Genomic DNA, 15,991 nt, shown 5'->3' on the forward strand with positions numbered 1-15,991 from the left:
TTTTTTTTTTTTTTTTTTTAAAAAAAACAGGATTCTTGGAGAAGAACAATGACCTGCTTTACAGACACCTGAAGGAGGTAAGTCCCCATCTGTTGCTAACGGTGAGGCAGAAGTCTACGGTGGTGCTCTGGGTTTTCTGGAACTTTTTTGTCCATGGCTTATACCCTCAGCTGGGACTACAGGCAGCCTACGATCCTCCCTAGCCCCTGGGAGGTAGCGGCGAGAAGCCAGGAGTTTGAAGCTATCCTCAGCTATGCATCAGTTCGCAGTCAGGAACTGCACGAGACCCTGTCGGGGAAAACCAACAGAATTTCCTGTTTTAAAGCTGACTGAGATTGTATTATATACAAGGACTTTTTTTTTTTTTAATTTCTCAGTTTTATTAAATTAGGGACTTCTTCCAGAGGTGGTGGCACACACCTGTAGCCCCAGCATTTGAGAGAGGGAAATGGAAGGAACTTGAGTTTAAGGCCAGCCTTAGCTAGCTAATGAACGTATCTAAAAGAAAAACATGAGGATTAGGGGAGGAGGAAGACGGTGGTGATGGCAGCATGGACTGGGGCTAGGGCTGAGCATATGCAAGGCACCAAGTCAATTCACAAACAAGGATAAGGGCTGGAGAGATGGCTCAGTGGTTAAGAGCACTGACCGCTCTTCCAGAGGTCCTGAGTTCAATTTCCAGAACCCACATGGTGGCTCACAACCACCTGTAATGAGATCTGATGCCCTCTTCTGGTGTGTCTGAAGACAGCTACAGTGCATTCATTCATATATATAAGAATAAAAAGGGGGGTACATTTTCCTTATAATAAATTATTTCAAAGATTGATGGAGCAGGAGCAGCTAATACAAAAGCCTAGCGTCTTTGTCTTCATGTCACCGTGTCTGTCTCCTACGAGGCAGTTTCTGAGTCGTCCTGCAAGTGATTGAGGCCAGGCTATGTGTCCTCTGTGTCCCCCACCCCCACTGCCCCTGCATAGCTGTGCACGGCGGCACCTTGGCTCACTCTGGCCTTATGACTGATTGATTGTTCATGGGTTGGATTATTCCCCAGCACTAAGGTGGGCTGGAGACATCTCTTTCATCACGTTACACAAAACTAGACAACTAGAAAAGTACACAAAGCAGAGGCCGCAGCATCCGGACACCTCTTCCTCCCGTGCTCTTGGGCAATGCTGGGCATAGAACCCAGGGTCTCCCCATTTCTTTGTGTCTCTTCTCACTCCTCTGTGGTGGAGAGTATCTTTAAGTGCCCACAGAATGGGTGGCTCTGCTGTCCCCTGATGGCCTCTAGGATTCTGACAGCCTCTCTTCACACAGGTGCTGTGCAGCTCCAAGAATAGCATCTTGAGGGAATGTTTCCTGGTAGCGGAGCTTGAAAACAGGAGGCGACCACCCACGGTGGGTGAGGGAGACATGCTGGTGTGAGTTTGGCAAGGGAACAAAAGCCACCGAGTAACAACAGTCACTACTCTCTCCTCTCCCAGACAACTACAAAACACATGTGTAAACTTTGTATCAGTTCATTCCTTTGCCGGAAGCTGCACTGGGTGTGTCCTTGGGGGGGAAATGGGGGAGGGGGTTCCTTGCCCTCGAGGGGTTACAGTCAAGGGGGATCGAGAAGATATGAGAAAATACCATCAAGTGAAGGGACAGGGGGCTGGACCCAGTGGTGGCCTTGCTCCATAATGTGCTAGGCATGTGTGAGCCAGCTTGTGACAAAATCCTTGAGGAAAAAAACCTTAAAAGCTGATTTAATTCCTAAATTTGAAGATGGCACTCCATGGCCTCTGGTTGTGAGAGGCACGGTACACCGAGCACTGCAGTGCAGCAGAGAAGGTGTGTGGAGAAATTGGGGGTAAATACACCTTTCAAAGTGAAGTAACTTACTTCTTCCCAGGAGGCCCCACCTTTTAAAGAGCCCACGCCCCTTTTAAAGAACCACCCCCTTAGCCGGGCGTGGTGGCGCACGCCTTTAATCCCAGCACTCGGGAGGCAGAGGCAGGTGGATTTCTGAGTTCGAGGCCAGCCTGGTCTACAAAGTGAGTTCCAGGACAGCCAAGGCTACACAGAGAAACCCTGTCTCGAAAAAACCAAAAAAAAAAAAAAAAAAAAAAAAAAAGAACCACCCCCTTAAAAAAACCCACCAATCCCAACACCAGTGGGCTCTGACAATGATGATGTCAGAGCCCTCCCCTCGCTGTAAAGCTGCTGCACCGGGGACCACGGATTCAGTACATGGGCCTTTAAAGGAACTTAAGAACCTAGTCATAACACTGCGGCTGCGCCCCTGAGCGAAGAGCCTAGCTGATGCTGAAAGGGGAACCTAGTGTCTTTGCGCACAGAGTCCTCTCCAACAAAAGCCCCAGCCTCTGTCTACACATTTCTCTGTGTTTTGTCCCACTCTTGTTTAGTTAGGGAAATCTTCATGTGCCTGAGAAGCCGACGGCCCCAAAGCACTGGGAACTGACCTTCCCAGAATGAGCCATCTCCAGCTTCCAGACTGTGGGCAAAACACTAATAGGCAGAGTTCTGGCCTGGGGATGGGGCATGGGGGCAGCTGTGCCTGTGCTGTGCTGTCCCCAGAGCTCAGCAGGAAGCAGGGGGTGTCTATTCAGTGTGTCCTCTCTCTGCATAGGTTGGGACTCAGTTTAAGAACAGCCTGAGCAGCCTCCTGGAAATTCTCATCTCCAAGGAGCCTTCCTACATCCGCTGCATCAAGCCCAATGAGAGGAAAGAACCCAGTGAGTTCCCCACCCCTGGGCCCTGAGCCCCGGATGGGGGAAGCTGCAAAGCAGGGTGGCCATGGTCAACTACTCCAACCCCACCACAGCCTTCTCCTCGGACACCAGCTCTTTTCCTTCTCAAACAACAGGGGGCTGGGATATGGCTCAGTGGGTGAAGCGTTTGCCTTGCGAGCATGAGGATCTGAGTTCAAATCCCCAGAGCCCACATAGTGCCAGACACAGCGATCTGTGTTTCTAACGCAAGTGGTCCCGTGGAGAGGTGGGAGGCAGAGACAGAATCCCTGGTTAGCTTCTGGGCTAACCTGGTGTGCCAGTGCACCTCAGAAAACAACGGGAGAGCCTATCTGAAGGAAGATAGAAAGTGAGGACTAACACTTGAGGTAGTGTTCTTACACATACGCACGCACACACACACACTTAAAAGTAAAATAAACTTTTAGAGAAGGGCTGGCCATGATGGCATCATTAAAAATCTCAGGAGGCAGAGCCTGGTTCGGGAGGGGCGGAGTCAGAAGGCAGAGGGGCTGGGAAGGGCGGAGCAGGAGGCGGGGCCAGGTTTGGAGGGGCGGGGTTAGGAGGCAGAGCCAGGTTAAGGAGGGGCGACCCCCCCCCCAACTGAGAGGGACTCCTTTGATCCTCCAGAGGACGCTCTGCTCAGAGCCTGGAGGTGCCAGGCAGGTGTCCAAGGTAACAGGAATCAAAGTGACAGATGACTGGAGGGTTCCTTACATCAGTAAGCAATCTCCCCCAAAGGATTTGTGACTCGGGCGCTTTCTAAAATCTCTGCCATAAGCCTGGCAGGTGACCAGAGAACAGGGTGACAGGGCTTGAAGCGTGTCCTCCCTAGGGAGGTGGTTACAGTAAGCCCTTCAGCCAGATGTTGCTTCTTGAGCGTCCCGGCCACATCAGCGGACCTCGGGATTGTTTATCAGGAAAAACTAGAATTCCCTACCAAATCCTTCCACCTAAGAATCACAGCCGCAGCCTAGTGACAGGTTTCCGAGGTTAGCGGCGACCTGGAGCAGCCCAGAGCCGAGAGCACTTCCGGTCACTCTCTTCAATTTCTCCAAAGGCAAGTTTGACGACTTCCTCATCAGCCATCAGATCAAGTACCTGGGGCTCATGGAGCACCTGCGCGTGCGGCGGGCAGGCTTCGCCTACAGGCGCAAGTACGAGCATTTCCTGCAAAGGTGAGCTGAGTCCGTTGAGCCCCGGTCCTTTAAGCTGGTCTCCCGGAGAACCGTGTGGTCAATCGGGTGGCATTCTCTAGGGAGCTGCGATCAGATCCGAAGCGCAAGGGGCCAGCCCCTGCAGAGTTCACTAAGCCCTACCCTAACTCAGCTTCCTGCAGTCTGGGGGACCAGACCCAGGAGGGGGGCATACTGTCCATCCAGACCCCTAAGGGTCAGTGCCTCTGTCCTGGGCTGTGAAGGGCAGTGGGCACAGCAGTGACGTGTCATGGAGGCACCAGCCTTGAAACCCCAGCTGGGTCGGAATTCTCCCCGTGCCTCACAGATGTGATCTTCACAACAAGGGTTAAAGTGTCAGGTGTTTATAAAGGTGTTTTTTTTTTTGGGGGGGGGGNGTTTCAAGAAACACCTGTAGTCTCACTCTGTAGACCAGGCTAGCCTCGAACTCAGAAATCTGCCTGCCTCTGCTGGGATTAAAGGCATGTGCCACCACGCCCAGCTTGTTTATAAAGGTTTAATGCCACACCCACAGTGGCTTTGGGGGGATGGGGAGCACGTGGCCACTCTAAAACAATGGCAGTGTGCTGTTGGGTGAGCATCACATAATGCCCATCTTCATAAGTCAAGATGGCTGCCCTGTTGGCCAACTAAGACCATTATGAGGCTGTTTTTGAGTTTAAGCATGGTAGGGTCCACAGAGCATTCCCCATCGCCCTTTCCCTGCCTGCTGTCTACTTGCCACTAACGCTGTCCTTCCTTATCTGGTTTTCTTAACCTGGCATCAAGTGAGGACGTTGGGAGGCCATGGCCACCGCTCACTGCATCAACACACACACCTGCCATTTCTGCCACCCCTCGTCTCATGTCTTAGGTTGATCCCCACTGCATCACAGATGCCCCCTTCTCACACTGATATTGTGAGTGCCTCCTGAGCCATCCCTATGGGCAGGGTATGTGTCCTTGTCCTAAGGCAGTTCATCTTCTGGAGGGAGGGATGTGAGACTCAGTGCAGGGAAAGCTGTGGAAGACAGGAGAGCTCCAGGCTAGAGCCCTGAAGGTGTGCATTAGGGTCACACAAAGCCAACACCAGAGCCAAAGTTACTCTGAAAGAAATATTTTCCAGCTGGGTGTGGTGACCCACAACTTTAATCCCAGCACCCAGAAGGGAGAGGCAGGCAGATCTCTGTGAGTTGGAAGCTAGACTGATCTACAGAGCAAGCTCTGATCCTGTCTCAAAAAATAAAATAAAATAAAATAAAATAAAATAAAATAAAATAAAATAAATGGGGGAGGCCGGGAGGAGGAGATGGCTTGGGGGAGAAAGTGCTTCCAGCACAAGTATGAGGAGCAGATGCTGACCCCCAACATGCACCCACATAAATGCTAAGCGGGCCTAACAGCCCACGTGTAACCCTAACACGCAGGAGTCAGATGGGATTCTCATGCCAGCGGGCTACCTAGACTCATCAACTCAGCAGACTGTGAGTTCAGTGAGGGCCCCCGCCTCTGTGAACAGTGAGAAAGACACTCCGCATCTGCTCTACACACACACACACACACACACACACACACACACGCGCACGCGCGCGCGCGCACACACACACACAGAGACAGAGACAGAGAGATGGGTGGAGCATATGTGGACCCATGGTCCTCGTGCCCACACACATGTAAAGGTGCTCTGGTGGCGTGCATGCATGTACACATGCTCACATGAAACCAAGCATGCCACTTTTCCTCCTGGTGCTTGAGCACATCTGTTGCCTGTCTGGCTGCACCCCTCCTCCCCCAGACAGGTGGGCTGCCCCACTTTGGGCCATTATAAACGACGTTGCATGGTGCAGCTCTTGGATACACACCTAGGAGTGAGAGTGAGCCACTTGTCTCCGTGTGCACGGACAGCTCTGCTGTGTGGGTCACTCTCTCTCGTTCCTTTCCTGCCCTGTACTTGTTGCTGAGGTGTCTGTACCCCGAATGGCTGATACACTCCAAGGGGGTCCAGGAGGCCTCTCGGGGTGTGTGGAGGGCAGTGGAGGGCATCCTGGTGGCTTCTATATGCCCTTCTCCATTCCTGGTAGGTACAAGTCGCTGTGCCCAGACACCTGGCCGCACTGGCACGGACCCCCAGGAGAGGGCGTCGAGCGGCTGATCAAGTATATTGGCTACCAACCTCAGGACTACAAGTTAGGAAAGTAAGTGACCGGGGAAATCCCAAACTGTCAGAGCTCAGGCGCCAATCCTCATGGAGCTGGTGTGCCCCGCCCTTCACACGGAGGTACAGCTTTGTCATCTACAAAGTTCTCACTGAGATCTGCTCAACTGAATTGGAAAAAAAAAAAAATCTTAAAAATCCTCATTCTCAGGCAACATTCTTGGCTGCCTGGCCAAGAGATAGGCATGCCTGATACTACCCCTGTTTCTTTGGAGACATAGTGTGCAAACCAGTTCTTCTACCCGCTAAATTAAAATGTAACAGATTATGTTACAATGAGAATCTCGGTCCCAAAGAAGCTGGGTGTTCTAAGGCTGGCTCCATGGTTAGGCAAGAGCCTCTGCCTACCAAATGAAGAGGGGAAGAGGGGAAGAAGGAGCCAGGGTGGGGCCCTGCCTGTGGACCTAGTGTCTCTCATTGCTCAAATGAGCATAGCACCACCCAGGATGCTAACTTCACCTTGCTTCATGCTTGGTATCTTGTAATGGTATCCTAGAACATCGGGTACCACTGTAGGGATGCGGTATCCCGGAGCAGAGAGCCTCCCATGAGTCGAATGCTTTCAGGCACTCAGTCGGACTCGCCAGGATGGCTTTCTGTACTGTGAAGGTCACTAGGCACAACTGTCTCATGTTCAAGCCACAGGAGGACCAGTCCACAGAGAGCAGGACCTGCCTGCTTCAGGGGTCCCTGCTTCTCGATGTACCAGTGAGCTACCTGTCAGCTCCAGCCTGTGCAGCTGGTCTCTCTCTTCCGGCTTCATGAATCCATCCTCATCTCTCAGAGGGCCACATGAATCTGTCCCCATTCTATTCTTGCATGTAGCTTTTCTCTACCTGCCTAAGCTCTGGGAATGGCTGCGTTACCTGCCCCCATCCAGCTTCCCTTGAATCCCGGGATAAAAGATAGACACACAGTTGTTCCTTTTCAACTTACCTTTGGATACAATTGCTGGGTGCTACTGTGTTCCACCTGGAAAAGCATGCCCTTAACAATATTCTCATCTCTATTCCTCCCACCTACCTAAAACCTTAGTTGCTAAGATACATCTAATCCCTGCTAAACATCCCTGACCACCCTGACCTATAGGAGTGACCACAGGTCCCCACTCCACCCAAGACCTCACATATTTGGTCAACCTTACTCCTTCAGAAGCCTGCCAAACTCTCCTCACATCCCTTGAATTTCTCTTTTTCCTCTAGGGTCCCAGAAGTCCCACCTATTCCTTCTGCCCAACAATTGGCCCATGGCTTTCTTTACTGATAGATCAAGAACCAATTGGGGAACAGGACCTTAGCATCAGCACCACCCGTACACTCTATAGCCCTGGACTTGGCATCCCAGGGCATGGTGTACTGATGCCCCCTCAGCAGCTGCTCTGGGAAGTCTCCAGCACAAGGTGCTGTGTAGTTGGCACAGGCGAGGCCCCTTATGACCCCTCCTGAAGGCCCAGAAGTGTAACTTGCAAGCAACTTCGAGTCTCGAGGCAGATTTGCTCTGTGGGGCAATGTAATAAGCCACAGCAGCAGTAATGCATTCTCACAGCCCAGGGTCTAGGATAAAGGCAGAGGCAGGCCAGGCTCCGTCTGAAGGTTGTCAGCCAGCTCCTGAAGGTTCTCCGGCGGCTCCCGGCCCTCCTTGGCTGGTAGCATCACTTCTGCCTGCTTGGGTCCTACATCCTAACTCTTATAAAGAGGCTGCTGGACTGGATTTAGGACTTACTCTAACTTACTGTCTCCCCTCTACCATACTCTAAGCACATCTGCAGATACCCACCCACCCCCCTACACACACACACACACACACACACACACACACACACACAAAGGTCACATTCTAAAGTTCCGATTGGACATGCATGGGGGCGGGCACTCCTCCCATTGTGGGTGGCAGCTGGCCAGTCAATCATTATGTTTCTTTTTGCTTCTAGAACCAAAATCTTCATTCGCTTCCCCAGGACCCTGTTTGCTACTGAAGATGCCTTTGAACTCAGTAAACATCAGTTAGGTATGATAACTCTTTTTCTGTCCCGCAAACAAATTCAGCCAGGGAGAAGGAAAGAACAACCTTAAACATGGCTGTCTGGTGTGTCAGAAGGCATCACTTAAGAACCAGGGATAAAGGAACCAGGCTATGAGGTTATGGTGGGATGCCTCTGACCTGATGGGCTCCGAGGGTGGGTGTGGATAGATCCCATGTCTGCGTGTCTCATTCTGTGCCTGCATCCTCATGCACACCAGAGTGTGAAGTCACAGGGGTCCAGGTCCCTCAGTTTAGGCTTCACAATCTCCTTTCTGTGTCTGATGACAACAGGTGTGCCTTCAGGCCCGCAGCTGGGGTGTTTTTGTGAATGGCAAAGTGACAGGAGTTGGAAGGGGGGGGAGGGAGATACTTTACTGCAGAGTCCATGGCAAAATCTAAGGGGTCCTTGCTCTCTGCCTTGTGCACTAACAATCGTGTTCCCAGAACAAGCCTGTGAGTAGGTGTAGCCGCTCACGTTCAGGGCAGCTGAGATACAGAGGCTCGGAGAAGCTGTTGAGAACCACAGCTGATCAGCAGCAGACCCGGGGCTTGAACTTGGGCCTGTCTGGTTTCAAGGTCTGACAGTTGTACATGCTAGGCAAGCTCTCTACCACTGAGCTACCGCTCTAGCAACTGGCTCCCGTGGTCACCTGGCTGAGCTACAGGCACTGGCTTATTAGCTAGGTTTGGGGGGGGTGTTTGGGGAAGGTTGGGTCAGCACCTATTCCTAGAGGACGTGCTGCTACTGGAGTGCAGGGCTCTCTGTGAACGTGGCCTCTGGTCCTCAGCCACTACATGGAGGGGGTGACGAAGGCCAGAGCTGTGGGGTGTTCTGGGGTTCAGCTGCTCAGTGTTGGTGTCTCTCGACATCTCCATGTGAGCCTGATTCACTGAGCGCCTGGGAGCCAGGCCTAACAGAAGCAGCTGCTCCTGTCTCTCCCACTCTGTTAGCTCCCTGAGAATGGTTACAGTGCGGGCTCCGGAGGTCAGTCCTGCTTCCGGGAATCATGATCAAAGACACAGAAGCCAATTCACTGAAACTTTCATTTTATTTGAAGTGTCAAGAATCCAGGCCACATACAAAGGCTGCCTAGGGAGAAGGGAGTACATGAAGAAGAGACAAGCAGGTAGGACTGGGCGGACGGACATGTGACAGGCCCCTCCCCTCTGTCCACCCTTCTTCACACCTTTGTCTGGGCTGCCTCGGGCCTAGTTCTGAGATGATAGCACAGTGCCTACACCTGTCCTATGCACAGGTTTACATGCCCACATGTAAATAAGGTGTGTGTGTGTGTGTGTGTGTGTGTGTGTGTGAGGCACACATGCTCATGTGTGACTGTGGAAGCTGGGGGCCGATGCTGGGCATCTTCTTTTTCTTCATTGTATCTCCTGAGACCGGGGGCTGGCTGACTTCACCAGAATGGCTGGCAAGCCCCAGGGATCCTTCTGCTTCCACCATGCCCCAGCTCTGGGATCACAAGCATGTACTCCATGCACAGCTTTCATATGGGTACTGGGGATTCGAACTCAGGTCCTTGTGCTTGCAGAGTGAAGCACTTTCCTACTGAGCCATCTTCCCAGTCCCTAAGAGGATTTCCTTGAAAGTTTTACACATCACTTAACTCCTTTGGAGTCATGTTTTCAAGCAATGCTTCACACCCCCCCATTTCTTAGACTTTTTCTTCAATTTCTTTTTTTTTTTTTTAACATTTNTTTNTTATATTTAAGTACACTGCAGCTGACTTCAGACACTCCAGAAGAGGGCGTCAGATCTTGTTACGGATGGTTGTGAGCCACCATGTGGTTGCTGGGATTTGAACTCCGGACCTTTGGAAGAGCAGTCAGGTGCTCTTACCTACTGAGCCATCTCACCAGCCCCTTCAATTTCATTATTACATTTTTCTTTATAGTTTTACCATCTATGGATGTCACTGAACGGCATAGTTTGATGGGTGTTGGTCTTTGGTGGCTAGGGTTTTGTTTTCTGAATTGTTTTTGAAACTCAACCAGGAGGTGGATATATTTATCTCTTTTCAAAGCTGTATACTATTCCTTTATGACAGAGATGATCAAGACAGTATTTCTTTTTTTAAAAATATATTTATTTACTTTATGTATGTGAGTATACTGTTGCTCTCTTCAGACACATAAGATGAGAGCATTAGCTCCCATTACAGATGGTTGTGAGCCACCATGTGGTTGCTGAGATTTGAACTCAGGACCTCGGGAAGAGCAGTCAGTGCTCTTAAGCCCTGAGCCATCTCTCCAGCCCCAAATCAGTATTTCTAATCTGGGTCTTAAGGTCTCCGCAGTTACTTAACTCTGCCGCCGGAGCCTTGGGATCGCTTTAGGGAGTATGTAAAAGAATGGATTTAACTGGGTTATAATCAGATTTTATATATAAACAGGCAGTTGGTCTTCCGACCACAGTCTGCCAGCCCCAGGCTCTGAGTACTGGAATGTGTGATTTTTCAATTGCCTGTCCTCCAAAGGAAACACTGCTGTTCTGGGGGAGAAACACAATCAGAAAACGCAAAGAAACACACACATACACACACACACACAACATTAAACAAGCAGTCAAGCCAAGAGCTAATTTTCCATGTCCCTGTTTGTTTTTGAATCTCCATCTTTGAATCTGGCAACTGAAAGTCAGCACTGGGTAAAACCAGACTCAACTCGGTGCTGGGACTAGTTCTCAGGTGTAGTTCCCCTCAGAGCCCCCAGGAGGCCCCCTCCTGTAACTGAGCTTCTGCAGAGGTTCCCAGCCTCCGGCCTCTGCCTGGTACGCGCAGGCTCTGAGTTTGCAGGAATGGCATGCACCCCACTTGCAGCCTCTGGGACCAGCAGAGCCCTCTAGTGGGCTGCTGTGTGCTGAGTGGCTAGATCCTTCTGGGAAAGCCTTCCGTGTTTCTGCGTGAATGTCCTGTCTTCTGATGCCAGCAGTGGACTCTTCCAGCCACCAAGTTAGAAGCCCACTGGCGTGGAGTCCTGGCTCGGAAGGAGATCAAGAGGAGAAGGTGGGCGGTGCGGATCATACGGAGGTAAGGTCTTGTCACCATGGGATCAGCGTTACTGCGGTGTGGTCATGGGCCTGGTGGGGTTTCCGTGGTTGTTTCTAAGGGGCAGGAGTGTGTTATGTGTGTATATGCGCGTGGCATGTGTATGTGCCTACGCAAATGGGTGTGGGTGCATTCCAGAAGAGGCACTGGCTCCTCTGGAGCTGGGGTTAGTTGTTTGTGAGCTGCCTGCCGTGGGAGCTGTGATCTGAATGAACTTCAGTCCTCGTGACCTAGAGCAAGCACGCTAAGCCGTCTCTCTAGCTGTGGTCTTGGTGTATACAGAAAGCTCCGTCCCCCCCACCCCCGCAGAGCATGCTGGGAACTCTGCTGGCTCTCTGCTCTGGGATCCCACCTGTTAGGTCTCAGCTTTGCTGACTGCGCTGGGCTCCCTTAGTCACGTGACTTCCAGAGCCGGCCAGGGAGAGTGATCAAGTCTCACAAATGGTCATCAGGGGACAGGATGCTGTGAGGACTGCAGGCAATCCGGAAGCTCAGGCCACTGAGGCCAGCTGTCACTGATTCTCCCCCAGAGGACGTGAGCCCAGCCACATAGCCTTCTTCTTCAGAGAAAGCTGAACCCTGGCTTTTATGTAATGCTGCTCATTTTTAAAATAAAGGTTTATTTAGTATATGTACGAGTACACTGTAGCTGTCTTCAGACACACCAGAAAGCATCGGATCCCATTACAGATGGTTGTGAGCCACCATGTGGTTGCTGGGAATTGAACTCGGGACCTCTAAAAGAGCAGCCAGTGCTCTTAACCACTGAGCCGTCTCTCCAGCCTCACACTGCTCATTTATAAACCGACAGCTAACTCAAGCTAGTTAAAAGAGAAAGCAGAATGGGTGGAACACAGGGGCAGGTGTGGTGGGGTGAAACATGACCGGTCCCCAGCCTGTGTGGCTGTGTAAACTCTCCTGTTGCTCCCCCGCCCCAAGGTTCGTCAAGGGTTTCATCAACCGTGACAGACCCCTTTGTCCTGACAATGAGGAGTTCGTAGTGCTTGTGAGGAAGAATTACATCTTGAATCTTCGCTACCATGTGCCGAAGAACGTGCTGGATAAGAGCTGGCTGAGGCCTCCCGGCATCCTGGAAAATGTAAGTCTAAACTGGGACGCCGATGTTACAAGTGATGTGGGCACTGGGACCTGACAGGGCTGCTTTTCAAAGTCTTTGTTGAATGGGATACCTCAGCATTCATTAGCAGGGGTTACAAACCCAACAGACACCTGCTAAGGACAGAACCTTTTCAAAACACAGGTTCTTACTATATAACCCAGGCTGGCTCTGAACTTGTAAGCTTCCCGCCCCAGCATCCCAAGCCCTGAGATGACAGATATGCGAGAGTCCTTGGATAGTTTCCAATTACGATGGAGCAGTCTGGAAGCTAAGTGACGGCCATGGGTTCCACAAGGAATGTTCTAGAACAGTGGTTCTCAACCTTCCTAACACTACAACCCTTTTGTGCAGTTCATGCTGTGGTGACCCCCTCCCGACCATAACATTATTTCATTGCTACTTCATAACTGTAATTCTGCTACTGTTATAGGTCCTATGTAAATATCTGATATGCAGGATACCTGATAGGTGACCCCTGTGGAAAGGGGGTCATTTGATCCCCAAAGGGGTCACAGCCCACAGGTTGAGAACCGCTAGTCTAGGTTGGAAGCTACTACAAGATTCCTGGCTTTCACTGACGCCCTACTGTGCAGGACGCCTAGTCTCCTTTCTACAAACCCCTCTCCCCTGTGGCTCTAATCACGCCCAAGTTAGCGAAACCTAGTTCAGCGGTGCTGACCTGCTGGAGGGACCAGGTTGGGTGTCTTAAATGTAAGCTGACTCGAACCACCATGTTCTAAAAAAGCTGCCGTGTGGAGTGAGGGGGTGAGAGGAAAGTCTGTTCTCCACACAGGCTTCCAATCTGCTGAGGAGGATGTGCACGAGGAACCTTGTTCGGAAGTACTGCCATGGAATCTCGGCCGAGAGGAAAGCCATGGTAGGACAGATGGGTGGAATCTGCATGGGGGCGGGGACCAGGTTGTCGGCACTAAGCCGACTTTACCATCTACGGAGGAGCCGAGGGCCTCACTATTCCCACGACTTGTAGAGCAGCTGAGGCTGAGGAACTTCAGCTGCTTCCAATCAGCATCCCTGTGCTGTTACCATGGCAACAGACCCCAGCCGGGCCCCCTGTGTTTCCAGAGGCAGGGACACTTACCCGTATAGTCTTTTCTGTAAAGGGCTGCAGACTCCATCTTTGAGGCTTTCTGGGCTGTATGCCATGCAATAAGCAGTCCCACACATGTGAACATGAACGCCATAGCTGTGTCCCAATAAAGCTTTATTGACACACACAAGCAGCAGGCCCCAGGCTGCCTCTGGGCTGGAGTTACAGAGCTCTAACTTAGGTACCAGCCTGCTACGCTCCACCGGTGTAAGTTGTGGGGCTGTTGTAAAAAGCTCCTGAAAACTGCCCAGGGCCGCTTGCTCCGTGTTCTGACCTGTTGTTACAGATGCAGCAAAAGGTGGTCACCAGTGAGATATTCCGGGGGAAGAAGGCAGGCTATGCAGAGAGCCTGAACCAACCATTTGCCGGCAGCCGGCTGGGTGAGCGTGCTTTCTGGGAGGGCAGGGGATCCTCTCCCCAGCCGAGCCTCATCAGGGAGGGGCACAGATCCGGCCTGGCAGTGGTGCCAGGCCTTCCTCCCAGGAAGCCAGAGCTGACTCTTCCCTTTCTGGTTTCCTCCCTAGATGAAGGCAACATAAACCCCAAAGTGCTTCAACTGCTTGGCAGTGAGAAAATCCAGGTACGGCCTCCACCAAGACCCTTATTATGTCTGAGGCCAGGGTGTGTCTTCCCTGTGAGTGTCTGGAAGTGTTGCTTAAACACAGGGTACAGCTGGGGCCGCTGGGGCTGCCCCCTGCTACTTGGGGCATTAACTAACATTACCAGGTAACGTTTGCCAACAGAGGCCTACTGCCACTTCTGTCTGCCATTCCCCAAACCATCTTGGGTTGCTTCTCCATGAAACAATTTAGCCAGGACCTTTCTCATGAGACCCCAATGTTGGTGTGTGTTTGGGGTGGGGGCACACACCAACATGTGATGACCCCAGTCCTGGCCCCGGTCTCTCAACAGCGGCCAGGAGGTCATTGCTTCCAATAGTATGTGGCTTGTGGGTCACTGAGGGCTGAGGAAGGGGCTCTTGCTCATGTGCTTGGTGGCTGCTGTCACCTGCCTGGTTCTGGAGGCAAGACTATGAGCCGCTGGGAACAGCTGCAGCCTGTTTCCTCAGAGGCCCGAGGAGTAAGGTAGAGCAGAGCCAGGGTAATGGAGCAAAAAGGGCTCCACTAAAGCCAGAGTCAGGCCGAGTGCCTGAGGCAGAGCCACGGGATTCTGTGGGGAAAGGCTCTGTCCCCGCCCCTCCTTGGGTGAGGTGGCCCTCCCCTTCCTGGTGACACTAGCCACCTTGCAGTATGGTGTCCCAGTCATCAAGTATGACAGGAAGGGCTTCAAGGCGCGGCAGCGGCAACTCCTCCTCACGCTGAGGTCGGCATACGTGGTGGAGCTTTCCAAAGTCAAGCAGAAGATAGAGTACGCAGCTGTGAGAGGTGAGTGCCAGGGTCTCTGTGGGCCTCTACCCTCTCTCCCGTGCTGAGATGGCTCAAGCAAGGAGCCTTGGAGCTCAGTGGAAGCACCCACCCCGGCCGGCCCTCCCTCCCTAATGCTGGGACACATACAGACATGCCCGCCCGGTAAGTCTCACTTCTATGTGGGCGCTGGGTATCCAAACTCAGGTCCTCAGGCTCAGCCATCTCCACAGGCCCCATTTTTTTTTTTTTTTTCTTTTTCCTCCCAAGACGGTTTCTCTGTATAGCCCTGGCTGTCCTGGAATTCACTCTCTAGACCATGCTGGCTTCGAACTCATAAATCTGCCTGCCTCTGCCTCCCGAGTGCTGGGATTAAAGGCCCGCGCCACCCCTGCATCGCTTCCCATTCTTTTTTAAGTTAATGCCAGACTCTGGCTCTGCCTTAGGCGTCTCGACCAGCAGTCTCAGCGATGGAATCTTGGTCATTCACGTCTCACCAGCGGACAGACAGCAAAAGGTAACTACAGCTTCCGGCCACAACAGCTCGCTTCCCTAGGCTGAACGCCACTCACCTGCAGCTGGCTGTCACCCCTCCCTCTCCACAGGGGGACGTCATCCTGCAGTGTGAACACATATTTGAGGTGGCCACTAAGCTCGCCATGCTGATAAAGAAGGAGCATGCCGTCCGTGTTGTCCAGGGAAGGTAGGGGCTTATCCACCGTGACAGGGCTGCCAGCCTCCTCCTGTGTGGGGGTGGGCCGGGGAGGGGGGTCCAGAGACTGTGGTACTGTGCCTCAGTAGTGAACAACATTCCTTTGTCCACCCCAGTCAAAGGAGTCAGCATCTCCTTCCACGGTTTTCATAGGGGACCGGTTCTCTCTCACTGTGGCGGGACAGCGGCACTACAGGTGCTTCAGCAGCAGGACTGGATTCTTTAGGGGGTGAAAGAAACCAGCAGCTCAGGCACAGAACTCCCAACCCTCTCAGTAGTGCTGGAGCGGCCCCCCGGTGTCCCACTCCTGAGCAAGGCAGGGCTACCCAGTGTGCCCGAGGCTGGCAGGGCAGATGGTCGGGGCGCCTGTGCTCGCTCAGCCCCGATGGGTGAATTCACAGGCAGGGTAGAGAGCGGGTGAGGACTCTTTTTTTTTTTTTTTTTTTTTTTTTTT

At 52.2% G+C, this 15,991-nt stretch overlaps 1 protein-coding gene across 1 annotated transcript in view; it reads left to right on the forward strand.

Annotated features, from left to right (window-relative positions):
- Myo1h (myosin IH) overlaps window positions 1–15,991 on the forward strand; it is a 74,427-nt gene that overhangs the window by 55,641 nt on the left and 2,795 nt on the right. Inside the window, exons 16-30 of the mRNA XM_021187255.2 lie at window positions 31–77; window positions 1,321–1,401; window positions 2,639–2,744; window positions 3,820–3,937; window positions 6,016–6,129; window positions 8,080–8,156; window positions 9,230–9,298; window positions 11,131–11,215; window positions 12,173–12,332; window positions 13,147–13,230; window positions 13,748–13,841; window positions 13,986–14,041; window positions 14,711–14,846; window positions 15,272–15,342; window positions 15,431–15,528. Coding sequence (XP_021042914.2) covers window positions 31–77; window positions 1,321–1,401; window positions 2,639–2,744; window positions 3,820–3,937; window positions 6,016–6,129; window positions 8,080–8,156; window positions 9,230–9,298; window positions 11,131–11,215; window positions 12,173–12,332; window positions 13,147–13,230; window positions 13,748–13,841; window positions 13,986–14,041; window positions 14,711–14,846; window positions 15,272–15,342; window positions 15,431–15,528 — 1,396 coding nt within the window. The remainder of the gene's footprint in view (window positions 1–30; window positions 78–1,320; window positions 1,402–2,638; window positions 2,745–3,819; window positions 3,938–6,015; window positions 6,130–8,079; window positions 8,157–9,229; window positions 9,299–11,130; window positions 11,216–12,172; window positions 12,333–13,146; window positions 13,231–13,747; window positions 13,842–13,985; window positions 14,042–14,710; window positions 14,847–15,271; window positions 15,343–15,430; window positions 15,529–15,991) is intronic.

This window comes from Mus pahari, chromosome 23, assembly GCF_900095145.1.
Source record: "Mus pahari chromosome 23, PAHARI_EIJ_v1.1, whole genome shotgun sequence".
In the NCBI taxonomy this organism is placed as follows: Eukaryota; Metazoa; Chordata; class Mammalia; order Rodentia; family Muridae; genus Mus; species Mus pahari.